This window comes from Rosa rugosa, chromosome 6, assembly GCF_958449725.1.
Source record: "Rosa rugosa chromosome 6, drRosRugo1.1, whole genome shotgun sequence".
Classification (NCBI taxonomy): domain Eukaryota; kingdom Viridiplantae; phylum Streptophyta; class Magnoliopsida; order Rosales; family Rosaceae; genus Rosa; species Rosa rugosa.
In genome coordinates, this window is record NC_084825.1 from 4,096,761 (window position 1) to 4,124,030 (window position 27,270).

Sequence of the window (27,270 nt, forward strand, 5' to 3'; positions counted from 1 at the left end):
CGTGAGATAGAGGGTTGGATGATTAATTGAGGTGATCTGCTTGTGTGTGGTCTCGGCAAAGAAGAAAAGCAGGAGATAATGAGGTGTAACTTGGTGGCTGGTCCATGTAGGAAGAGAAAGAAATGGGCCATCTGATGGTTGCCACGTAAAGGAAAAGAAAAGCTTGCCTAATTAAGGTCAGCATAATTAAGATGCATGCTGCACGTGCATGAATGACTGACTACCACATAACTTGATTAATTAAGTAACTAATCAATTGATTAATTAACTTAATTAATTAAGATGCATTATTATTATTTCTCTCCTCATTTCTTTTCTCTTCTCAATGCACTTCCGCATATACTATCAGAGGCAATTGGATTCCGCTCCATTAATGGTGTTGACCACGGTTGACCCGCATTGACTATTTCGTCCTTTTGTCGGAAACTCCAATTTGTTCTAATTTCGCACAATTTTCTCTCGATTTTTGTGACTCCGCTTATTTCCTATAAAATAAATAAAAGTGGATTAATTACATAATAATTGACTTGAGGATTAGCTTATTTATAGTGTTTTAGATATAATTATACGCATAAAAATGCGTGTAATCATATGACTTATGTCAAAGCAAATAGAGACGCCAGCACTACTAGAATTTCGTTCATAGACATCGGTTCTGGACCGATGTTAAACTAATTTTCGACCGATGTCTTAGTGGGTGTAGAGAAAAGTATAGACATCAGTATAAGCGCGTTTTCAACCGATGTCCCAGACAACAACCAACATCGATTCTAAAAAACAAATCGATGTATAATCGTTATAATCATCATATTTTTGTATGTTAGGTATGTCTAATTCTTCATATTTTCACATTTTATGCTTAAAAAAGTATATGTCGAATAATACCTACTTGAAAATTTGCATCGATTTCTATTCCAGAAGCGATGTCCAATACAGTTGTAGACATCAGTTCCCATGATTATTGTTTGTTCGTAAAACCGATGTTCACCTTTTGACTACACATCGGTTTGCTCCATGGTAGGTGATTTGTATGTTCATAATAGATTACGGTTTGGTGATTAGAAATCGATGTGCAGTAGTTTTGATTACATCGGTTTTGAGTTACAATTCGATATATTGATAATCATAGGACATCGATTTCATTTTTGATACTGATTTCTAATCTCTCGACTGACTTCGTTTTCCTTGGCATTACTGTTTTATTATGCTTTAATATACTTCACTTCATTTTGACAAGCATGATGTGAAAAGTTTGCATTTAGCTATTGCTGGGAAAAAAATTGCATTTCTCATCATCCAAAATTAGGGGCTTTCCATTAATTTTCTTTCCAAATTCATGATTCAACATAATTCAGAAAATAAACCCCTAAACTTACAAAAGCTAGCTTGGAAACATATGAGCAACAATGTACAAAAGTTCCACACCAAGATTTGCTTCAAAGCCAAAACTAGCTAGCCTTACTCAAAAAACATCTTGGCAGTCACAGTACGTCCTACATCAAACTCTGTATATAATCAGCCACTTCAATGCGCACCTCGTCAATTTGATTTTGGCTATATGATTTCTGCGTCTTTACCGCCCACTAGAAATATATAAACATGCAACACACAAGACACAGTGATTGGGTAAACAAGCTAATGAAGATAATTAGTGTGGAAACCCTATGGACTATCTATAGAGGCCAACACTTGCAATATAAAGACTTGGAAGTAACTGGAACGTAAAACAGAAACAGAAACAAAATAATACCTTTTTTCAAATGCTTCTATAACATCAGAGACAGATTGGAGATTCTCCAAGGGTTCCCATGTATTGGCTATCTCTGGCCAGCCACGCCCGCATAAGCACAACACCAACAGGTTGATTCTTTGGATATTACTCTGGCTCCTTTGTTAACTAATGTTGCTTCCACCTGATCAGCAGACTGACAGCTAGTTGACTCTAACGTTCTGCATACAAATTGCAGAAACAAGGTCATGTGTCACTTATCTGCAGCATACATCAAAATCCTACAAATGTAGATATTATTGATGAGCATCTGAACACAATCTAGACTGAAATCTGTCCAGCAACACTTGATAAAATAAGTACTCAAATAATCTGAACATCATGTAGAATTTCCAATAAAAGGATCACATATAAACCTGGATATATAACAGGTGTTCAGCTTCCAACTCCGTCATAAATGCACTAATAAGTGCAAAGTTTGAAACTTTGATCTGTCAAGTTCAAGCAAAATAAACATTTACAAACCCTCAGACAAATATCAAGCAAAACCAAAAAAGAAAAAAGAGGCATTGAAAGCATAGCATAGCAACACTGAGAACCATTGCTAAAGGCAAAAGCCTTATCCTGCATGTTGGACCGTTTCATAGTTAAATCGCATTGTACTCCAAGAGCAAGATAATTTGATGTGCAGGAAAACCAACCTGTCCAGCAATATCAGGAACAGAACCATGTATAGGTGAAAAAAGTCCAGCATCCTGAGCCAATGGGAATTATAATGTATTCATATCAAAGAGATAAGAATTCCCACCATAGCGTACAAAATTCCAAAAGTAAATAAATAACTCAAAGTTAAATAAAAAATCCAAGTATAAATTACGATTGGCACTATGACATTTCTGGAGTAGCCAAGTTATTGACAGTTACTTGTATTGAACATATATGATGGTCTAAAGTATCTAAAACTAAAAAAACCTGATATACAGAAAAATACAAGCAGTTCAAATAACGAATCTTGATTAGTTGAGTGCAGAAACAAACCATGTCAGGCTTGAACATCGCCTCACAAGCACCATATACGCACGCTGATGCAGTGCCAGCAACAACGAAATCCTTTGCTAGTTCCCTGAATATACATATGCACAAATGGCATCACTATAGGAAGCTACTTAACATCTGTAAGCATATACACTCAAAGTAGGAGAAAAGCATGCATCTTTATCCTATTTAGAAAATTTGAAAACACAAGCAAGCCAATTTATCAAGTCCCCTATAAAAGTAAATCTGTTCATAATGAAACAGAGAGAGTGCATCAAGCTTTAGAAGAAAATCCGGAAAATTGAGATTCCTCCCATCCAATTTCAAAGAGGGTACAATCTCATACCATCTCTTATCTTTGTTCAAATGAAAATGCATCAAGATATCAATCAAATTCCATGAGAGGCCAAGAACGACACTCGATAGTAACAAACTTTGCAGAATATAAAGATACTAAAATTACATGGTAAAACCTGAAATTTCCATTTGTAAACCAATCCCACATCCAAAATCCATCACAGGAAAGGAAAATATTTACCTTCAAACAACTCGCACAACCCAACAACTCGACAGAGATCAATCATGAAAAACTGTACCAAACAGTCCACAACCTATGACTGCAGAAAATGAAAAAAACAATGAGCAAATCATACATGCAAGACAATACAAACTTCAGGAGAACACCACACCACTTCCGATCGCAAACCGAGCAATCCCAGATGAAGCTAAGCAATACCCAAATCAAATTTTAAACGGAAACTACAATTGCCCATCAATTGAAATCTAATAGCTGGATTGCAGACCTGTGTTCTTTGAATTAGTAATCCTTTCAAGTCTTCATCATGCAACATCAATATCCAGGCTGAATGAAGTACGGAACAAACCTAAATCACAAAACAAAAACACAATTGGAATTCATTCAAATAAGTTCAAACTCTGATTTATACTCGGGTCTATTTCCAATTCTAGTGGTATTTGACAGGACCCGCCCCGAATTCCACCCTGAAATCCGAGGTGGCCCTGCGGGGCCCACCTTAGTGATAACTCTACCGAGAACTGGTCGAGTCACCCCTAAAGTGGACTACCCAAAACAGTAACCCACAATAGATCAGAGCCAAACAAAGAAGTGCGGAAGCTATTCGTCAACTATGCCTCGAACCATGTACGCCCGACCTCAACTAATAGCGCCTGCAAACTGGGCATTAGAAACCGAAAGGCCCAGGGGAAAGTAGACGAAAAACGTTAGCGTGAGTGGACAAAAATAAACAATTTAAAAGAAAAAGGATTTCATACTTTCCCACATTTATTTCATTAAAAACCGATGCATGCAACAATTAGAAAAACACATTTAGCTTTAAATCCAAGAATTCCAAAACGATAAATCGACTAGCCTCGCTAGTCACCACATTCGAAAATAATGTATCGTAAAACCGAAATCTCGTTTCTCAAGAGGATAAGACCAGCCCCGCTGGCTGCAGTGAAAATCGGACTAGCCCCGCTAGTCAAGCAACGATAAAATATGGGGAAGAAGTTTCACCATACGAAAGAAGGGAGCCTCCCAGGCTCGGGTCGGAGTGTCCCACACTCTGGAGCATCCCATGCTCTGCTCTTACTCACCCACAAACACATAGTAAGCAGGGAGGAGTACTAATAGGCTAGCTAGCAATAAATATGACGACCCAGGTATGGCGGGTAAAAAAATCATACGAAAAATCGAAAATCAGTAAGGCTTCCCCATAAGTCCCGCGAATAAAGAAAACACGGGTACGATTCCCAACCGTACCCGAAAATTCTCGTAGAAAGTCACATAAATCTACAGCGTGTCCCACACGCTAAAAGAATAATTAGATCATCAACAAGGCATTCCCAATGCCAAAACCGAAAGTCGATAAATATATAGGAAAATAAATTCATCGAAATCCCATTTCGAAAATCTTTCCAAAAATCTCAAATCAACGAATAGAGAATATATATATTTAATTCCGGAAATTACCTCGGAAAATGATTCGTCGAAAATCAACATAAATTATAAATTCGAATCCGAGCACAACAAATTAATATCCGAAATTCATAACCGGAATAAATCATAATTACTTCATGAAAATCATTATTGAAAGCAAATCCACGTGATAAATCGAAATAAATTTCCGAAATCCATTCGTATGCTCGAAAGTAATATATTAATTAGGTAAAGCATTAATTCAAGAAAATAAACGCATGAATCAATATTTAAAACAAAAGTCCACTCACAGTACTATTCGGCGACCATGTAAACGAGTTCCTTCATCTAGCCGTAGCTCGCAACATCGTCCTGTACACAAGTACATTTCCATAAACGACAATCCGATAAAATAAATACGAATCTAAACGAAACCCGAAAATCCCTATCTCAATTGCTTCTCAAATTCCACCCAAAATCTCTTCCACAACACCAATTCCTCAATCTACATATTCCACAACGAAAATGAGGAAAATCCGACGGCCGGATTTCCCACAATTCAATCACAAAACTTCAAACTTCGGAAATTCACAAATAATTCCAAACTCCTCCAAAATTCACCAAACTTCACATACAAGCTCTACACCAATCATACAATTTAATGGGCTAAAAACTGAAATTAAAACACTGCCCTACATGTCTCCACGCGCCACCAACAGTGGCAGCGCGTGGGCCCCACGCGCCGGCGGCCACCACCTCTGATGGCCACCAAATTTGGACAGTAGCTTCTACTCAACAAACCCAACCATTCATTCAACTACAACAAGTTCCAATTTTACCTTGAAGGGCGCCAATTTAGCCGGTGAAAAAATTCCCAGAAAACTCCAAGAACCCTAGAAATTGCAAATCGTTAATTCGACCTCTACACTGCAAATTGAAATGAAAGACCTTAGGGGAAATGATCTATGTCAAAAACCGAACCTTCGATGCCAATTTCGTGGCCGGAAACGGTCGGAACCGCCGGAAATCGACAGAACTCCCAAACTGCTACAGTGAACTTCACGGCTCAATTCCGAGCTCCACCGGTCGAGCCACCGCAAAACACCACCCCAGGCGTGACAAGGGAGAGAAGGCGAGCCTGCCGGTGCCCGGGTTCAGTCGTGGGTCGGCCGGAAACGGAAGAATTCGGACCGAAGAGGAGAAAATGATCGGGAAAGAAGAGAGAGACAGAGCCGGTCAGTTTCCAAAATTGGAAACTTACCACAGTGATTTCGCTATTTATAGAAACTTACCACATGAACAGTAACTTTCCCTTTTTCGCCAATAACTTTCGCATACGAGCTCCGATTTTTACGTACCACATAGGCACGCGCTCGGTTTAACGTCCTCTACAACTTTCGTGAAGAAACTTTTCTCAAATTTTGACCCGAACAAAAAGTCAACTTTTAGGGTCACTAAAAGTACTAAACCGAAAGTAAAAGTGAAAGTAAAGGTCGTTTACCGTCCAAATGACTAGTAAACCGGTGGATTCAGGTTCGGGACGTTACAGTATTAATATCAGAACATCTAAACAAATTAGTACCTTATTTGAGGGAAAAAAAAACATTAGAAGCTATAAGCTCAACTGAGGGCTACCAACTTAGTAAAATCTCAGCTCTACCTATTTGTATCAAATTTCAAAAATCAGTTCATGCAACCTGTTAAACTTCAGGTGCATTTTCAATCCCCTGGTGTCCGGTGTTCCCAGTTTCAAATATCAAAACATAAGTTCAAATATCAAAACACATAACTCCCCACAATATCAAGGTTCCGCATGGTTGAATCAAGTAAATCTCTAATTTGTTCATTATATACATGTGATAAAGAAGAAATCGACAACAGACATTACTACACAAAGACCAAAGAGACCAAATGTTGCCCTATAGTTTCCAGAGAATTTAAATAAGAAAACGAAATATGTACCTCTAAGAAAAGAGCAACAGATCGAACTGATAGTTAAAACTGTTTCACTTCAGTGTTCTCCTGCTCCGACAAATAATCATCCCAAACAAACAGTCACGAACACATGTCAGATACCTGATTACATTCTACATTTCAACTTACCAAAATGAAGTAGAAAAACAAGAGACATGTACCTGGGATTTTCAGATCCATCAATCTCACTATGCAAATCAAACAATTTTGAGACTCAACTTTCCAAATTCACGCTCCAATTTCAAATTACAAAACATAAAGTAGTAATAAGCTACTCCATTTCTTAAGTACCTTCACCGGAATGTTCTAAGCGGCAAAGGTCAGAGATTTGGGCAAATCGAACGGTACTGGTAGCGAAAGCTGAATCGTGGTCAGCTTGGATGTAAGGGTTAGGTGAAAGGGGCTTTTTCGACATTTGGTGCGGCAATTTTGGGGCTCAAGAAGGATTTTCCGTGCTTGGTTGAGATGGATCTGGGGTGGAGGTTTCGAATCGATGAGGTGGAGATGGTTCCCAGGAATCGAGACTCGCTGGTGGTCTCTGTGGGGGTGTTCTTCGCGTTCATTGTTTCTGAGACGAAGAAGGAGAAAGGAGGAGGGGGTTAGGGTTGGGGTTGGGGTCGGAGGCGGAGGCGGAGGCGGATGCGGATGCGGAGAAAAGCAGAGGAGGCTGGGTCCGGGTCTGAGCTAGAGAATGGAGGAGGAGGTCAAGTTTGGGGTCGGGTTGAGAATGGAGGTCGAGTTTGGGAGGAGATCTGTTTGGGGTGAGTTCAGAATGAAGGAGTCGAGCAAGAGTAACATTAGGGTTTTTGATCTGTTTCAGTTTTGGGGTCGGGCGCAATTTTTTTCGAAGTGTGAAAGTTTTCCCCGCTTCTTCATTTCACTTAAAAACTTAGCGCTTTTTGCAAAAATAGGTTCCCGCAAATTTTCGAACAAAATTTTTAACACCAGTCATTTTAAGAACCGATATTAATAATATACATTTAAATCGGTATTTTCGTAAAACGATGTTAGATTACTTTTTTACATCGTGAGCAAGTCTGACCGATTTAAAACATGCGATGTCTAGTAACATAATTCTAGTAGTTCAGTAGAGCGCTCTTTGCTAGTTGGTGCCTATTAGGATACATGTTTGTAGTCGAGGCTCCTATTATAATTATCTCAGGAAGTTCTCTTGCTGTAATTTGTTCTCTGGGGTTTAGGTATCATGTCCCCTCCCCCCATGTATTCCGCTGTTTCACTAATCAAGGCTTGAGGGCAACCGCACCGGCCCTTACTTCAAAAAAAAAAAAAAAAAAAAAGATTCAACTTCTTCTTCAAGTTTGTTATTTTTTCGAAGAACAATTTTTGAAGCATTATACAATTGCTTACACTTTTCATTTGTTTCTTTATCAAGAGTATCATCTTCCAAGTCAGAGTCATCAGAAAAATCAATATTAAGAGAGAAAGGAAGAGCAAGATTTACCTCTTCATTCTTAGATTGAGAGCCTTCATCACTATCACTCCAAGTTGACTTTAAGAGCCCTATTATTTTGTGAGCTATATTTTCTGTTTCCACAATCAGAAGAGATATGACCAATACCACCACATTCATAACATTTAATTAGGTTTTTCAACAACACTTTTCTCTTGATCAAAATTATGACTTTGGTGTTTTTGTCAAAACGTTTTTCAGATAATTGCCCTCTTTTTTATTCAGATATACTTTCTGAAGTACTACCAAAGGAGTTTTTATTTTTAAGAAACTTTTTTAATTCTTTGGTTAGTAAAGCCAAATCCACAGAACCACTATCATCTGCTTCTTTCATTTTAATAACAGAAGAGAAAGCAACATTTTGTACCTTTTTCTTGGGCTTTAACCTCATCATGATCTTCCATTGCGAGTAATCTCCACCATCAAAACATGGGGGACAATTTATCGAACCAGCAGCTCTGTCAAATTCACGTTCCATCCTTTCCTCGGATCTATTAAAAAGCTTTAGAACCCGCTCTGATGCCAAATGAAAATACTTGGATGAAACGTTTTTCTGGGTTTCGGGGATTGATAGACATGTTGCAATCCTTACTGGGCAGAAATCAAAAAATTCACACAGAAAGCACAATTTTGGTTACGCAGTGAAAACCTCAATTTTGAGATTAAAAATACTGCGGGGCTCTTACTCTTGAGAACCCAAATAAAATCAATCAACTTATTGATGAAGGATATGGCTCTTTACAAACACATATAACGTACTCTCTACACGGCTACAATCTCTAGACTCACTAGAGAGGTGCTTGTCTTGAATCTTGACCTTCTTCTTCACTTGAACGATCTACAAATATCGCTCCACTCGCACCACCAATCTTCTCTACTGATCTCGAGAGAATCAATGCATGTATATGAATGAACAATGAAACACTTAGACACGGAACAAGTGTTTCATGGACTCCTATGGAATTCTTTCTAAGCAAGCAAGACACACAATAATTCTTGCATCAAAATCCCTACCCAATCAACGCTGCTTTTCTGAATATATTGAGGAGAAAATAAATTCTCAACAATTAAGACTTAACCCTAATTGGACTCCTACTAGGAAAGATCTTTTAATAAAAGATATCCAATTAAAATAAACAAATCCTAAATCACCTAGGACTTCAAAAGCACGATTTTATCAGTTGGAAAATATCTTTGTAAAATAAAATCTAAAAACCAAAATATACTTTTCAAAATTGGACTCCCAAAAACGTAGGGTTGACTAGGATTGACTCGGGGATTGTAACACATGTTGCAATCCCGTGCTTATGCATGATATGCAATTACCTGAAATTCTCCGAGATCAATTTTGATGAACTTTGTAGGCTTCTTCAGTGCTTTGTATAGGGATGCCAACATATCAAATATAAACCTTATACCTACAATCTCCCCCTTTGGCATTCCTATACAAAACATCCTATTTTAGGCACACTCCCCCTCAACAAGTACTTGAAGATCATCACATTCCATCAGCAATATGCCTTTCCTGAAACACTTATCAACACACCTTGCAGAAAGCAAGTTAAAGATAAGGCATAGGAGTGTCAACAGTCAACACAATTTCAAGATCAATATCAAAATATTTAAACAATCAAAACACAAGTTGATCAAATTCACCAATATCTCCCCCTTTTTGTCTAGGAATGACAAGGGCAACTTATGTAGCGGAAGCTATGTAGAATCAATTAGTTGGATATAGTCCAAGTATCAATACTCCCCCTAAGTGTGATCATGCTATGAAAGATGCAAGAATGAAATGCAAACACACAATGAGTGGGTTTGTATCCTTGTACAAATGACAGAGACAAAAGCATAGCTTTTAGACAAGAGTGGGTTAGTAAAATAAAATCTAAAAACCAAAATATACTTTCCAAAATTGGACTCCCAAAAACGTAGGGTTGACTAGGACTGACTTTGCAATCCCCTGCTTATGCATGATATGCAATTACCTGAAATTCTCCGAGATCAATTTTGATGAACTTTAATTTGTAGGCTTCTTCAGTGCTTTGTATAGGGATGCCAACATATATATCAAGTATAAACCTTATACCTACACATTGTTAAAATTTTCAGGTTCATGGGGGTACCAATGGAATTGGTACATTTGCAATCCAAATGGCCAAATACAAAGGAGCAGGGGTGTCTGTCACAGCAGGTATTAAGAAGCCACAGTTTTCACCTTATGTCATCATCAAGTCAGTTATCACGTTCTTATGAATATAGGATCCTGATCATCAGGTAATTAATGAAGAAAAGTTAGCTGTTTGTAAGGATCTTGGAGCTGATGTATGTATCAATTACAAGAGGGAGGATTTTGTGGCACGAATAAAAGAAGAAACTGGTGGCAAAGGTTTGCTCTGTTGTGTAAACACCTTAGTGATGTTATATATTTCACTTACTCTTGTAGATGAAAAACATACTGATATATTCTCGTTGGCAGGTGTTGATGTCATCTTGGATATCCTTGGGGCAGCCTATTTTCAGCGAAACCTTGACGCTTTAAACTTTGATGGGAGGCTTTTCGTGATTGGGACCATGGGTGGTTTAGTTTCAGAATTAGATCTTCGTGTTGTGCTTGCGAAGCGCCTCACCATCCAAGGTACTAGAATTTGTTTCCCCTTTTCTTTGCAAGAGGTTTATGACCTTTAATTTTCACCTTTTGTTTAACATGTAATATCTCTATCCTTTCGTGTTTGTGCATGCAGCGGCTGGCTTGCGATCTAGGAGTCCAGAAAACAAAGCATTTATAGTGAGTGAGACAGAGAAAAATGTGTGGTCTGCAATTGCAGCCGGCCAGGTGAAAACAGTGATCTACAAGCATTTTCCCGTTCTCTCAAGCAGCAGAGGCGCATCAGCTCATGGAGAGTAGCCAACATGTTGGAAAAATACTCTCCTTCCGTGATTCCATTATTCTCAATATTCATTTGAACAACATACTCATGAATCCGGGCGTATATTTTGAGAATAAAGCAAAGCTAGGTTCATGTTTGTATGTGGTTGTATCATGCTTTACCTCAGATTAATGTAAAACTGTTTCATCTCAGTATATACTAATAATTTACCATACTCTTATGTACTATATTATGTACTATATCGTCATACAGTAAAATTGAGGCGTCCCTTCCACTAATAATATCCAAAATGCTGAGACGTTATTCATTGTTTTCATACCTTGCTCAGTTGCTGGTCCTTGTCATTAATTGTTACAGCTCGACCAGTGTAATAGTTGTGATACAGTAGCAATGTGATGTCCATCTGCCATCAACAACAATACATTGGATTGGATGTTTACCCCATCAGGGTTTAGGGTTTTGTGTAAGTTCAACTTCACAAATGGTATCGCAAAAATGCCAAACAAGATCAGAAAGTACACGATCTGATGAGTAGCAGTAGCTAGCAGATCACGAATCTGAACCATTTTCGTTGGCATAAGAAATGGTGACTCTCACTTTACTAAAAAGACCTTCATAATCAAAACTTTCCAACATACCTGGAAACTGTTTTCACATTATCTAATTTTGCCTTCGGATAAAAGACGTCACGCATGAGCTCAAATGATAAAGATAAACCATCAGGATGAAACGACTATGGTAATATATATATCCCTACTTCCACGACACGTCACCGCTGAATGATATTTAATTATTTATGCCTCCCGCCAGCTTGTCTTCTTCCTAGTCAGATCATTCAGAGTTCAGACACAGTCGAACTGCTGAAGCTCAAAACCAATGAAGGCGGTAGTGGTAACGACCCCCGGCGGACCGGAGGTCCTCCGAGTACAAGAAGTAGAAGACCCAGAAATCAAGGACGACGAGGTTCTTATCAGAGTCGAGGCCACCGCGCTGAACGGAGCCGACACTTTTCAGAGGAAGGGACTGTACCCACCACCTCCGGGGTCCAGTCACTACCTGGGCGTCGAATGTTCTGGAACCATCGACGCCATCGGGAAACACGTGTCAAGATGGAAAGTGGGCGATCAGGTAATCTGGAAAAAAAAAAAAAAAAATTGATCTTATGCTTTGTGTTTGGTTTCTGAGAGGAATTGGTCAGTTTTGGATGTAAAGTTTAGAGGCATAAAAATGTAATGATATTTGCTAACAAGGGATTGGAATCAGTAGTATTCAATGACCCTATTGTTACATTCGGTTAGAGAAATGAGATTTGACGGATTATGTAGGTGTGTGCTTTACTTAATGGAGGAGGGTATGCTGAGAAGGTGGCTGTTCCGGCGGGACAGGTTCTTCCGGTTCCACCTGGGATTTCTTTGAAGGATGCTGCGAGCTTTCCGGAGGTGGCGTGCACTGTCTGGTCCACCATTTTTATGATGAGCCGGCTATCTTCGGGCGAAACACTTTTGGTAACTTGCTTGCATATTGTAATCTGGTGTATTAATGTTACATCGGAAATGTTGTTGTATAAGTTACAAACATCTCTGGTTGCTTTTTGTTTCTGTATTGAATCACTTGCAGTATTTGGTTTTCCCAAATTGTAGCTTGATACTTTTTCATGATGATGTATGGAATGTGCTACTAGAAGTAAAATTTCTATCATGTCGATAATATCTTTATGTTGGTATCTATGGCACTGTTTTTCTTATATTGTCTTGAACAAAGTTTTAGATCTAGGCATAGAATAATTGAACAAGTGAATTGCTTTAGCTTTGTGTATCTCCATAACAGAGGTGAAATTTCAGGTTCATGGGGGTTCCAGCGGAATCGGTACATTTGCTATTCAGATTGCTAAATACCGGGGAGTAAGGGTATTTGTCACAGTAGGTAAGCCATACATTTTCATATGTGGAACAGAATCCGTTTTCAGTTTCTAAGCCATACTTTTTCACATGTGGCACAGAATCAGTTTTCAGTTTTTCACATTTAAGGTTATTGATCTTGGATCATCAGGTAGTGAGGAAAAGTTAGCAGCTTGTAAGGAGCTTGGGGCTGACGTAGGTATCAATTACAAGACGGAGGACTTTGTTACACGGGTAAAGGAAGAGACAGGCGGCAAAGGTTTGTTCTATTTATTAACACCCGATTAATATTACGCAAGAGCATTACTATACCTTTTTGTGTTCTTTCAGTTACTGTTGAGTATGAAAAACATATTGGTATATGCTCATTGGCAGGTGTTGAAGTCATCTTGGATAGCATTGGGCAAGCCTATTTTAAACGTAACCTTGACAGCTTAGCTTTTGATGGGAGGCTTTTTGTCATTGGGACCCTGAGTGGCGCTGTCTCAGAAATAGATCTTCGTATGGTGCTTTCAAAGCGCCTCACCATCCAAGGTACTAAAATTTTTACTTGGTTTTAGTACCGTAGACTTTTTGCCTCATATATTGTTTTTCAGAAATTTCTCATATACAGATGATAGAGTATCTATGATAGTTTATGATGAAATCTGAGTTTCATTTGAGAGGAAAATACTTTGTGGATACCCATGTTTTTTTTTTTTTGAGAAATAGATAACTTCATTAACTTATCCATGGCCAGAAGGCACATACATCACAAGCTGTCTCGTACCAACAGATCTAGCTGACACAAGTTGCCAAGCAAATGACAAGTACCCTCACTGAAAACAAATGCGCTCACTTATTAAAGTGCCTAGCAAAATGCTCAAAACCCAAAACTATCTAAGCTCTTGCTATAGCAACCCAACCGCCTAGAGACCTCAATTGGTGTACGATTAAAGTAGCTAACTTACATAGCACTAGACTCTAAACAAAATACTAGACACAGAAGAGGACCGGGAAAACCTAGAGTTTCCCATTGCCCTAACCTTATCTCGAGAATCCTCCGTCGTTACCACTCTAGAGAATTTGCTAGAGGCACGAAAGTGCGTAATTCCCTAACAAACGTAGAGAGTACAAATAGGGTTCTAGACCAAGGTAAAAAGTAAAAAAACTAAAAAAGAGCCCAACTAAAGAAGACCCAGTAGATCGGCCCAACAGGCCCCGCCCCAATCCTTTGTACAGCAGCCAGACGTGCACAACCGAGCGCCGCCGCCGCCGAACCAGCACCGCCAGAACCACGTCGCACCACCCGAAGCACGTCAAGTCGATCTCAGATGCCGTCAACGGAGCGTCACCACCCATCAAGAGCCCCAAACTGGAACTCCAGCAAACCCGACAAGGATTCACCCAAACAACCAGATCGAAGCCACCAAGAAGAGGACGGCAACACCGCCTGGAAGGAAAGCAGATTGGGATCCAACTGCCTCCCATCCCAATCCATCGCCCACATCACCAAGATCGGAACACCGGCCACCATATGTGAAAGGGAGTGGGACAGAAAAAAACCACCGAACCATCTGCCAAGCCTTGAGTAGCCATAGCCCCTAGGACGCTGTCCCAAGCCTTAATCTCATCACCCGTCCGGCAGCGGAACAGACGACAGGAAGGCCAGAGGCCAGTCCAGCCTCCGCGCGCCGCCGGATGAGCACGATAGAAAACAGGGAAAAAAACCTTCTGTAGTTAGGGCGCGTGTAGCGCGTTCGCTAGTAAAACTTGTGGATACCCATGTTTGAAAATGATTTGTGATTTTTAAGTATCCTTGTGGCTATCAATATCAAGCATTTCCAGAAGTTCTCTTATCCTTAGTATTGTGACCTTTTATGGAGTTGTTGTTTCTTAATTAGCACAATGTGTTTTCTCCAACTTCTGTTCCTTTGTTCCTTAATAGTGTTCTGTCAGTACATTACTACATTTCAGTATTACATGTCATCTTGCATATCTGCTTCCACAACAGACATCAAATCTTGAGTTCAGTATTAACACCTTAGTGATAACCCTCCTCTTTTGCAAAGAGTTGCCGCACTTTGTTTAGATATCTCTAAAATATTGTTGTTGTGCATGCAGCGGCTGGTTTGCGATTCAGAAGTCCAGAAAACAAAGCAGTAATTGTTAGAGAGGTGGAGGAGAACGTGTGGCCTGCAATTGTGGCTGGCAAGGTGAAAACTGTTGTCTACAAGCGTTTCCCATTATCTGAGGCCGCTTGAGTTCACCAACTGTTGTCTACATGAAGCTTAGTCTATCATACGGTTTGTAATTTCGTGCTTCATGCTAAACTGTTTCATCTCGGTAAGTAATGATACTGTATACTAAACATTTGTGTTCTTGCCTAGTGTTGGATTAATTTTTCTTATTTCTTCCCCAGTAAAGTGCCAAACAAAATGATAGGGACAATATATATCGGAGTGTGAGTATTATTTCACAAATCTGAAGCACTATAAATAGGGGCTATAAATAGTACATTGCACCAAAGGAAAATAAAATTCTCTCAATCCTTTCCTTGCAAGGCAAGCTTGTGAGTTACTGTTGACCAAAGACAAAGCCAACTAGACCGTCGGCATAAATTGAGGTTGAGGACTGAAAATGAAATTAGTAATAACAACTAGGCCTCAAGAAGAGACGCCCAGTAATGGAGTCACCCAACTAGTGTCCATATGCTACTATGTTCTCGCCAACAGCGTCAAGAGGGCTTCTCCGGTCATGTGCGTTGCTGCCTTCCCCACCGCCTGTGCTCTCGAAATGGTAAGGATCAATTTTCTAATTTTGGAAAGTGATTAGGTTGAACTTTTATAGAAAGCAAATAGTGAATGGAAATTTCTTGCTTAGAACTCTGTTTTTGGTGCTTTGATATATACAGAGCCATTACCATTACCTTGATATGAAATTGATTCAGTGCTTTGTGTGAAATTGTTTTCTACATTTTGTATTAACCTTGCATTAGCATTATTAAGGTGAAGATAAGGCGCAAAATCTTGTATTAACCCAAAATCTTCATCAAGAATTTGTTTGGTGAAGATAAGGGGCATTGAGGTGTGAGGTTTTAACTACGATAAAAGTGATTTTGATTGTATTCTGTGGGCATAGTTGTTGTTGTTGTTGAATTCTCTATATACTTCGTCTTGAATAATAAGTATTGAAAGAACTTCATTGTTGTGTTAATTTATGTCTGGATTCCATATTTTACATGCAATGCATTATTGTACATTTAAAACTAAATTTGCTTCTCAATCTATTACATCGGTCAATAGCTACTCAATCCCCGTTTAGTAAACTTAAAACAGTTGGTAGACAATTTTGTGGTCCTTATATGTAATTGTATGAGTAGAGTTCATAGCATAAAAGAAACATGAATTGGTGGTGTAATCGGTCTCTAAGAAGACCATCTCGATCACTCTCTGATATATCAAATTCTATCTGGGATCTTATTAATTTGCTCAACTGCTTGGGTCCTGCTACCATATCAGTTGTTCTAGCGCTTAAGCACATGATGTGTCGTCTATCTTGTCCGATGAGGTGATTTTAGGGTGTGGCTATTGATGTCTAATTTGTTTCACTTTATAGTAGTCACTCTTTCCCTTAATCTTTTTGGTCAAAGGCTATTGAAGCACGTCTTGGTAATTGCAAGCACTACCACTTCAAATGTATGTAGTAATCTTTGCAAACAAGTTACAGAAGAAAGCAAAGGTTAGTTATGACCACTAATGACTCCTATCATCGAGAGAGAGAGAGAGAGAGAGAGAGAGAAATTTTGTAACTAGATAGTTCATAGTTGATGTTATTACAAAATCTTATAGAATCGTCATTTCACTATTTTCTTTTCTTTTTTTGGGTTAAATGGGATGATGGGGAAGTTTTTTTTTTTTTTTTTTTTGGTTGGGGTGATGGGGAATTTTTTTAAAATTTTTTAAATTTTTTTTAAGAAATGGACTTATGGGCCAAGGACCTTAAATAAAAATAGACACTTATGTCATTCAATCATGGATTTTGTGGTCACTCACCATTGGATTTAATATCACGGGTTGAGATTAAAAGAATTAATTTAAGTGTTTAATCTCAACCGTTAAAATTAAATTTAAGGGTCGGTGACCACAAAGTTTTGGATCACCTGGTGATTGTGTGATCATCGTTGAATAAAATCTGTGTAGTGCCTGAAGTGAGTACGCCCACCTTTTGAAAAGTGTCTTACAAATCAAAATAAAGTGAACCTTTTAAAAAATGTAATCTAATTTGCTATATCATATTTAATAGGGTTTTTGTCCATTTACCCAATTTCTAAGGATTTTTTTCCCACTTACCCTATTAAGTTTTTTTAATTCCTCCTTACTGATAGGAGCATTTTAATGCGACATTTTAAATGATATTTCCTCATATTTACTTAGTTATTTCCTTAAATAAATCCTTCTTGATTAGGAAAGTTTCCATCTTTAGAAAGTTTCTATTTTTAGTAATTTTAATAAAAGTTTCTATTTTCTAGGTATTTTGGAGCAAATGGAGAAGAAATGAGCTTAAAGGCACATGAGAAGCAAGGGAATGTTGGAAATGATAGAGAAAAGACACGAGAGCTGCAGAAATGAAGTTTTCCTGGTCTAACCAGGAAATCCTAATCCAGCCATGAAATCCTGTTCAAAATAGGAAACTTTGTCAAAGCAAGATTCCTGAGTCAACCAGGAAGCATGGTAGGAAAAATGAAGAGAAATGGCAAAAAATGAGGAGTCCTGATGACAATAGGATACCTGGGTGGACTAGGAGAGCCCAAGAACAAGCTCAAAACGTCATCTACAAAGGTGATATGGATTAGGAGTCATTTTTGGCAAGAAAAGATGTTTAAAAATCAGATTTTGGGTCCGTATTAGATGCAAACTGATTTTGGCCGAATTTCAAGAATATATATGGATAATGACATCTCAATTAAATCCTAAATGCATGATTATGGCCAAAGGGAGATTTCGACATATAAGGAAGGAGAATTTCAAGGGATTGCAACAAGCAGAAAGGTTGAAAACATGTCTAAATACATTTCTTGATGTCCACATTCATTCTTGGCCGAAATTGAGGAGACAAATCAGAAAATAATCATGTAATTAATGCAAAAATAATCTCCCTAAATCAAGGTGTTAAATTGGAGGTTTCTCATTGGTTGGATGACATAGCAAAGCTGACGTGGCATTATCTGATTGGGTAATGCTGTGTGGATCAATCTTGAAGACTTGGAGACTAAGTTGCCATACTCCTATAAATAGGAGCATCACCACACCACAACAACACCACTTCTCCCACAATTCCAAACACCAAAAGTTCTCTCCATTCTCTAGTCTTCAGAAGCTCTGCGTTTCAACCAAGGAGGAGAAGAAGTCATGCAATACATCAAGATCCTATCTGTCATCCACCCTTGTGTCGTCTCTAGAAGATTGCTTGCTTTCAAGGATCTTCAAGTTCTTCGTCTCAAGGCTTGTCATCCATCTTTCACGGTGTATTTCATACTTTCTTTTATTTTCCTTTGTTTGATTTGTAGAATTATGAATTCTAGTTAACATGACGTTAAGGGTAAAGTTTAGAGCCCATTTATATGTTTTGAAATAAAGTTGTGATTTCTATATGTTGATTTATATGTTGCTTATGTGAGATTGCTTGATTGATTTTGGATTACAGAAAACTTTTGCATGTATGTGTTCTTTGGTGGTCAACTTAGGATATATGCATGTAATTGGAGCTAGATTTAAGTAGTAAAGGTTTTGGACAAAAGTCGAAATCAATTAAGGAGGATTGCAAATAGATGAACTTTTTCATACTAGGTTGTGCACTTTGGTTGACATACTTTCTTTGTTCTTCATGCATTGAATGTGTTCTTGATTAGCTAGCTTTCTAGACTATGATTGCATGTTCAATAGGTTTAATTTAGGTGCTGTTACTTAGATTAAATATTGAAGGAAAGTAAAATATGGGAAATCGTTTGCTTTCTAACGTTTCACATGGTCAACTTCTTTCTCATGACATAGAAAATCAACTACTGGAATGTGATTGGATTTCATGCATATGATTGTGGTTTTGATCTTTGTTCCTTGCGTTCCACCTTTGTATATGTGGTTTTATATTTTCTTTATTTTATTTATTTTAATTTTCAACTTTAATTCTAAATTCCCCATTTTCGATTACTTGTTTCTTTTGTATATAATTTTGTAATTATAATACTTTATACTTTTAATAATTCTTTACTTGTTTTTGCAATTACAGGTGTACCGTACCCTCAATCCCCGGCTAGAACGATCCCTACTTATTCTATACTAACGATGACATTTTACAGGGTTAAATTGCGCGCTTACTTTTAGCGTATCACTTACACAAAACACTCTAAGGATGTCTTCCCTAATAAACCATAATTTTTTTTTTTTAAACTATTTTACTCTCATCACATTGTTACTTAGAGAGAGAGAGAGAGAGAGAGAGAGAGAGAGAAAATGGAAGAGAGAGAAACCATAGGAGACTTCGCCAGAGCCCCGTCACCAGCCCCGGATTCCGGTCACCGATCGCCGGATTTCGGTCTAAACACTCTAAGGAAGTCTTCCCTAATAAACCATAATTTTTTTTTTTTTAAAACTATTTTACCCTCATCCCATTGTTACTTAGAGAGAGAGAGAGTGAGAGAGAGAAACCATAGGAGACTTCGCCAAAGCCCCGTCACCGGCCCCGGATTCCGGTCACCGATCGCCGGATTCCGGTCAACTTTCGCCGGAATCCGATCACATGTCGCCGGCTGCCGCCCACCGGACTTTTCTGAAAAACTCGTCGGAGGTCCTCAAAGAGGTCGTCGGAGATTTCATAGGTCGCCGGAAAGGTTTATTGCCCCACAATAGACGTCTATTGCCCCCTAATAGAACTTTCGGTAGCCTGAATGGGAACTAATCTTTATAAAATTAGACAAATAAAACTTTGATTAAAGAAAAAAATAAAGAGATTATATCAATTTAAAAACGTCTATTGCCCCCCAATAGACATTCAAAAAATTTTTTTTCTTTCCTTCTGTCCCATTACTTAAAAAAAAAAAAAAAAAAAAAAATCTGATTTGAGCACCCATGTCCTCTTCTCCTTTCCAGTTGCAGTCGAACTCGAACCCGGTAGTCGGAGTTGAACCCAAGTTTACAGTTGAGGCCTGCGTCTGCCCAAAGTTAACCAAAAAAAAAAAAAATTGGCACCCACGTCTTCTTCTTCGCCGGTTGCAGACCGGGAGTGGAAGTGAGTTCGCCTCCCGCACTCCAGAAGACCGCTCCCACCGCCGGTTCCAGTCCAATTCCAATACTCTATCCAAAACTCTAACACAGCTCTCCAATTCACCACCGCCATCTCTCAACTCCTTTCTTGAATCATCCAGTAGCTCCGCCCGCTCTTCGAAACCATCACTTTTCGCTTTCTCCTTCTCTATGCTCTCCAAATTGAAACTCCCCCGCAGGCTCTCCGAAATCCTATCGATCAAGCTCTGAACTAGCAGCAGAAACTTGGCGCACAACCGTAGACTGGACAAGGACGAGCAGGTGGTCGGCGACGGCAGTGACTCGGAAAGAGTTCACGAACGAAACCGAGACCTGCTGCCCGGCGCCGCCACCAATGTTGAGACTGCCCTACGGTTCCCAGTTGGCCGGGCCACTTCGAACTTTGATGCTGGACGTCAGAGTCCGTGTAACGTCCCGTATCTCAATTTACCCGTTTACTAGTCATTCGGACGGTAAACGACACTTACTCTCACTTTTTACTTTGTTTCGATACTTTTAGTGGCCCTAAAAGTTGACTTTTTGTTCGGGTCAAAATTTGAGAAAATTTCCTTCATGAAAGTTGTAGAGGACGTTAAACCGAGCGCGTGCATATGTGGTACGTAAAAATCGGAGTTGTAACGAAGAAGTTATAAGGGTTTTATTTTAGTGGCAGTTTTGTAATTTTTTGGAATTTATGTCTATAAATAGAAATTTGGACTTTCCATTTCGGGAAAGCCCCAAAAATTTCCAGCTTTCTTCCTCTCTCGCCGATGTAACCTCCCGGCGTTACCACCGCCTCGTCCGGCCACCTATGGCCATGAAATTGGTGTCCATCTCTTCGTCTTGAAACAAGGTTTCTATCCATATATGCCTTGCACCTTATCATTCACCATAGACGACGAATCAAAGCGAAGAAGATTACTGTAGCAGTTCGGCATTTCCGGCGTTTTCTTCCGATTCCGGCCGTCTCCGGCCACCAAACCGGTGTCGAAGGTTCGGTTTTTGCCAAGGATCATTTTGCCCCTAGCCTTAAGCCACGATTTGCAGCGTGGAGGAAGAATCGAAGAGATGAATTTCTGGGTTACTATTCACCGGTCGGGTTCAACATTCTCCTTAATTGTTGAGGTACTTCTACTCATTTTCTGACTTTGTCTCAGTTGAGAAAGTTGTTGGGTCTGTTGAGTAGGTGCTGCTACCAAAGTTTGGTGGCCATCAGAGTTGGTGGCGGTAGCGGCGGCGCCCCCACTGTGGGCGGCGGCTGCAGCGTGTAGGGCAGTGTTTTGATTCTAGTTTTTAGCCCATTAAATCCTATAAATGTTGTAGAGCTTGTATGTGAAGTTTGGTGAATTTTGGAGGAATTTGGAATTGTTTGTGATTTTCCGAAGTTTGGAGTTTTGTGATTGAATTGTGGGAAATCCGGCTGTCGGATTTCCCTCGTTTTCGTTGTGGAATATGTAAATCGAGGAATTGGTGTTAATGGTGAAGTTTGGATTAAATTGGAGAAGAATTGAAAATGTTGATTTTTGAGAATAGAACATTGGAATCGTATTTAAATTCCGGATTGTTATTCATGAATTATAATTGTATACAGGGCGATGTGCCGAGCTACTGCTCGACGTAGGAAACCGGTAGCGTGGTCGCCTAAATAGTACTGTGAGTGGACATTTATTTTAAATTAAATGTGCATGCAGTATATTATTATTTTCCGATTGAGGTTTAATTTATCATTTGAATGATTGAGTATTATGATTTTATGAGCTTGTTTTCTTGAGATTTATTACGCTCTATGAGTTACGAGATTTTTAGTGGATTTCCTTCCCAAGGGCTTTCAATAGATTTTCAAGCTATTTATTTATGGGTTATTGAGTTGGGAAACGATTTTCGGGAAGTGATTGATTAAGAAAATATTATGAGAATTATTGATTTCGAATATCAGTTGATACGATGATATACGAGTACGAATGATTTAGCAAATATTTGAGCATGGTTGAATTATCGAGATTTATTGAGTTTTGAGCTTTTCAGCCTTGAAGTTAGATTGAGATTTCTTTCCGAAAGCATTTGTTGATTTACAGAGTATTTGATTTATGCTTTCAAAGACTTATTGAGATATTGAGGTTTGAGTTAGCGGGATAATCCTGAGTTATGCTTTCAGTGGATTATTAATGTTTTATTGAAGTAACAGCGAGTTTCTTTCCGAAAGCAAGTAACTGAAAGAGGTTGTTTCCAGTTTATTGAGGAGGCTATTTACGGCGCATGCGCATATTACCTAGTTGGCAGTCCCTTCTAGGTAATAATCTGGTTGGCAGTCCCTTCCAGACTATATTCTGGTTGGCAGTCCCTTCCGATGCGTCATTTGGGTGGCAGTCCCTCCCAAATGGCATGAGATGGTTAGTTGGCAGTCCCTTCTATCCACCGCCTCCTATTCCGGTTGGCAGTCCCTTCCGATGCGTCATCTGGGTGGCAGTCCCTCCCAGATGGCATGAGATGACTAGACAGCAGTCCTTTCGAGTTATCAAGCAAGCCTCTTGAAAAGGATGTTTTTATAAGGATTGAGGATGAGATTTTAAGAGATTTCAAGATATTTTATTTCTACGCGATTAAGATTGCAGTAAAGATGATGATTAAAAGTATTTTTCAAGATTGTTACTGCATGCGAGATTTTAGAGAATAACTTGGGAAAGCATTAAGTTTTACTTATTCATTCGAAATTACTTATTTTTCGTCCACTCACTCTAACGGTTTTTAAATGTTTTCCCCTGGGCCCTTCGGTTTCAAATGCCCAGTTTGCAGGCCAGTTTAGCTTGAGGTCGAGCGTACATGGGGTTGACGCATAGCTGTCATAGCTTCCGCATTACAAAAGTATCGGTCCTTTATCTTATATTTTATCATCTTGTACGTCTGTACATTATTAAGTTCAGAATTATACTGTGAAATGAGAGATGTTGTGATGCAGGGAGCAGGGTGGCTCCAGAAGATAATAAGGGTGGATTATTTTAGAAGTGTAAGTGTCTTTCTACAGGTTTTGGGTAGTCCACTTTTAGAGGGAGTTCCGCCAAATTTTTGGTAGAATTTCTTCTAAGGTGGGCCCCGCAGGGCCACTCCATATTTCAAGGTGAAGTTCGGGGCGGGTCCTGTCAGTCCGGAACCAGATTTTGGAAGGGAGAGAGAGAGAGAGGAGAGAGAGAGAGATCTGCAGAATGAGGAGCGAGGATAATGATGTAGTTTGTTAATTAGGTGGAGGGTAGAAAAGTCAATTTATTTTAAATTGGGTAAGTGGGAATAAAAATTTGTTGCTGGGGTAAGTGGGATAATTTTGGCTCATTTTGGTGCTTTTGGTCAAGGACCCTATTTAATATGGAAATCTAACTTTGCTAAAAGTGAAATTCAACACATTTAAATGTGAGCCAAATTATGAAGGAAAAATTTTAAGAACCATACACGACATATAGGCCATTCCGAAGTTCAATACATTAGGTTTCAAAGAACTAATATTGGTACATGAAGTTACAATTCCGACACACTTTTAGTACATGACGTCAATAACACCGTTAACTCTATGCAATTATTCAATTTTCAAAGGGTGATTTTGGATTTTCCCCTCTCTCTCTCTGAGCTACTTCAAGCTACACATTTTCTTCAAAAGCTTCATCCCATCATCAGTGATCTTACCATACATCTTCAGTACCAATTTGTTGAGCGTTTTCAAGGTAGACCCAGTTGCCAAACAACTCAATCCACGATCAGTAACGTTGCAACATCTCTTCAACTTCGAAATCGTAATCGAAGACGAAGCAATTGCTCTAAGAGCTGGATCCCCGATCAAGTTATGTCCCAATTCCAAAGAGTGATGATCGGGAAATGGGAAGAGATGGTGGAATTGTGAGATTGGAGACTTGGGTCTGATGGGTTTGTTGAAAAGTTAGATGGGTGTATGGAGAAGAAGCGGAGGAGAAATGAGTTTAGTAGGGTGAGGTACGTGTTTGGGTCTCAGTTGGAGAGCCATTGTTGGTGAAAACAAAGAAGACTAACATGAAGAAGGTATTGCGGAATTTGGGGTTTTAAGAAATGGGTTTTGGCCACCGGTGAGGTAAAAGTGGTTGGGAGGAAAGGTTATTAGAGACATGTAATCAACTTCAACCTTAATTCTACATTTTCGGTTTTGATGGGTTTGTACTCTCTCTCTCTCTCTCTCTCAACGACCACACCTTAAGAAGCTTGCTCTTCCCATATTTCTAGATCATAAGCTCCTTTAGCAGCACCACCAACTTCGACAACCTGATGCTCCAAATCCTCATGGGTCGCCTTCAAATCCGACCCCCAACCACCACCAACAACAACTCCTTCCTCTCCCAAACCCTCGATGACCTCCTCTTCGAAGCCGCCAATCTCTTCGGCGGCGGCGACGACAACCGCAACAGACCCAGCTTGCCAAGGAGGAGTCCAAGCTCGGGTAGATTGAGAATATGTAATGGAGTATTGTGTACTCATTTGGGGAGAGGGAGAGAGAGAGAGAGATGATAGGAGCATTTTAATGTGATGTTTTAATAGTTATTTCCTCATATTTTACTTAGTTATTTCCTTAAATAAATAAATTTTAATTTAGTTTCTATTTTTTAGGTCCATCGGAGAAAATGACATGGAAATGAGCTTAAAGACACATGAGAAGGATGTGAGACGTTGGAGATGACAAAGGCAAGGCACAAGGGATGCAGAAATGAGCTTAAATGAAGAAATGGAGTATTCCTGGTCCGATTAGGAATCCCAGTCAAAGTAGGAATCCTGATGAGGCTAGGAAACCTGAGAGCACTAAGAGACCATGTGGCTTCAAGATGACTCAAAACTCAAGATTCTTCTAGAATACTTGGGAATTTTCGGCAAAATGAAGAACCCTAGATATTATAGGGCTCTTGGAGGTAAAAGGAGTAATTTTTGGGCATAAATACATGATTTTCAGTGAAAATAAAAGAAGATTCAAGAAAGTGACGTTTTTGAAGTTATCATGGAGAGTTTTAAGGGATTTACAATATTCAGGAAGGTTGAAAACAGGTCCAGATACATTCCTTGAGCTCTACACTCCATCCTTGGCTGAAATTAAGGAGATAAATCAGAAAATAATCATGTAATTAATGCAAAAATAATCTCCCTAGAATCAAAGTGCTAATTTAAAGGCTTCTTATTGGTTGAATGACATAGGAAGGATGATGTGGAATTATCTGATTGGCTAATGCTATGTGGATCAATCTTAAAGGCTTGGAGACCAAGTTGCCATCCTCCTATAAATAGGAGCATCATTGACACCACTTCTCCCATAATTCTACACACCAAAAATTCTCTCCATTCTCTAGTCTTCTAGCTCTGTGTCTCAACCAAGGAGGAGAAGAAGTCATGCAATACATCAAGATCCTAGCTGCCATCCACCCTGCGTATCGTCCCTAGAAGATTGCTTGCTTTCAAGGATCTTCAAGTTCTTCGTCTCAAGGCTTTGTCATTCATCTTTCACGGTGTATTTCATACTTTGTTTTCCTTTGTTTGATTAGTAGAGTTATGAATTCTAGTTAACATGACGTTAAGGGCAAAGTTTAAAGCCCGTTTATATGTTTTGAAACAATGTTGTGATTTCTATATGTGGGTTTCTATGTTGCTTATATGAGATTACTTAATTGATTTTGGATTACAGAAAACTTTTATATGTTTATGTTCTTTGGTGGCCAACTTAGGATATATGCATGTAATTGGAGCTAGATTTAGGTAAACAATTCACCTAATAGTTTTGTGAACCTATTTCATAAGTAGTAAAGGCTTTAGACGAAAGTCGAAATCAATTCAGGAGGATTGCAAATAGATGAACTTTTTCATACTAGGTTGTGCACTTTGGTTGACATCCTTTCTTTGTTCTTCATGCATTGAATGTGTTCTTGAGTAGCTAGCTTTCTAGACTATGATTGCATGTTCAATAGGATTGATTTTGGTGCTTTCACTTAGATCAATTATTCAAGGAAAGTAAAATATGGGAAATCGTTTGTTTATTAACGTTTCACATGGTCAACTTCTTTCTTATGACATAGAAAATCAACTATAGGAATTGTAAATGGATTTCTTGCATATGGATGTGGTTTTGATCTCTGTTCCTTGTGTTCCACCCTTGTTTATATGTTTTTACATTTTCTTTATAGATTTGCCCCTCAAAGTTTGACGGAAAGCACCCTAAATAACAGAAAGAGTAACGGCATACACGTATTTTGGGTCGGAATTGCAACTTCATGTACCGATATTAATTCTTTAAAACTTGATGTACTGAACTTCGAAATGGCCCATATGTCGTGTACAGTTCTTAAATTTTTTCCAATTATGAACTATAAAATGTGAGAAAATGGTAAGGATTCTACTATACATGCCCTCAATCGTCCTAAAAACAATCATGGGTTGGTTTGCAAGAAATGTATTACTGTCAATCATGCTTGCACTGTTCCTAACTATATGTGATGCTGCTACTAATTCACAAGTGAATGTTAACATCACTAATGATGTGGTTGCAACGAGTGGAGCTACCAATCTCAACATTCATTGTAAAACAGAGAAGCACGACTTTGGTGGTCTAGTGATTCCCCATGGATCTCACTATGAATTTGTTTTTTCACAAAACATTTTTCCGAAGAATACCAGATTGGACTGCGATGTCGAATGGAATGGTATATTTCACAGCTTTCTTGCATGCAACCAAAAGAGTCCAGTATTAAAAAAGTTTTGTAGATCAGGAATTTATTTGGTGAAGATAAGGCCCATTGAGGTCTGTGGTTTTAACTACGATAAAAGTGATTTTGATTGCATTCCGTGGCCATAGTTGTTGTTGAATTCTCTATTTACTTCATCTTGAATAATAAGTATTGAAATAACTTCATTGTTCTGTTAATTTATGATCTGAATTCCGTATTTTACATGCAATTAATGCATTATTGTACATTTAAAACTGAATTTGCTTCTCGATCTATTACATCGGTCAATAGCTACTCAATTCCCGTTTAGTCAACTTAAAACAGTTGGAAGATGTAA

At 38.8% G+C, this 27,270-nt stretch overlaps 1 protein-coding gene, 1 long non-coding RNA gene and 1 pseudogene across 2 annotated transcripts; all 3 read left to right on the forward strand.

The window, feature by feature from the left end:
• Positions 1 to 10,254: 10,254 nt before the first annotated feature.
• Positions 10,255 to 11,210, forward strand: LOC133716087 (uncharacterized; annotated as a pseudogene).
• Positions 11,211 to 11,849: 639 nt separating this feature from the next.
• Positions 11,850 to 15,297, forward strand: LOC133715888 (uncharacterized). Its single transcript, XM_062142578.1, has 6 exons — positions 11,850 to 12,167; positions 12,365 to 12,544; positions 12,881 to 12,962; positions 13,089 to 13,196; positions 13,313 to 13,471; positions 15,041 to 15,297. Exons 1-6 carry the CDS (start codon positions 11,916 to 11,918, stop codon positions 15,178 to 15,180), a joined length of 921 nt encoding a protein of 306 aa, XP_061998562.1. The 5' UTR covers positions 11,850 to 11,915; the 3' UTR covers positions 15,181 to 15,297.
• Positions 15,298 to 20,664: 5,367 nt separating this feature from the next.
• On the forward strand, positions 20,665 to 23,068 carry LOC133714146 (uncharacterized). The gene is made up of 3 exons (XR_009848478.1): positions 20,665 to 21,342; positions 21,809 to 21,870; positions 23,004 to 23,068. It is a non-coding gene; the product is annotated as an uncharacterized LOC133714146 (long non-coding RNA).
• The last annotated feature ends 4,202 nt before the right edge of the window (positions 23,069 to 27,270 follow it).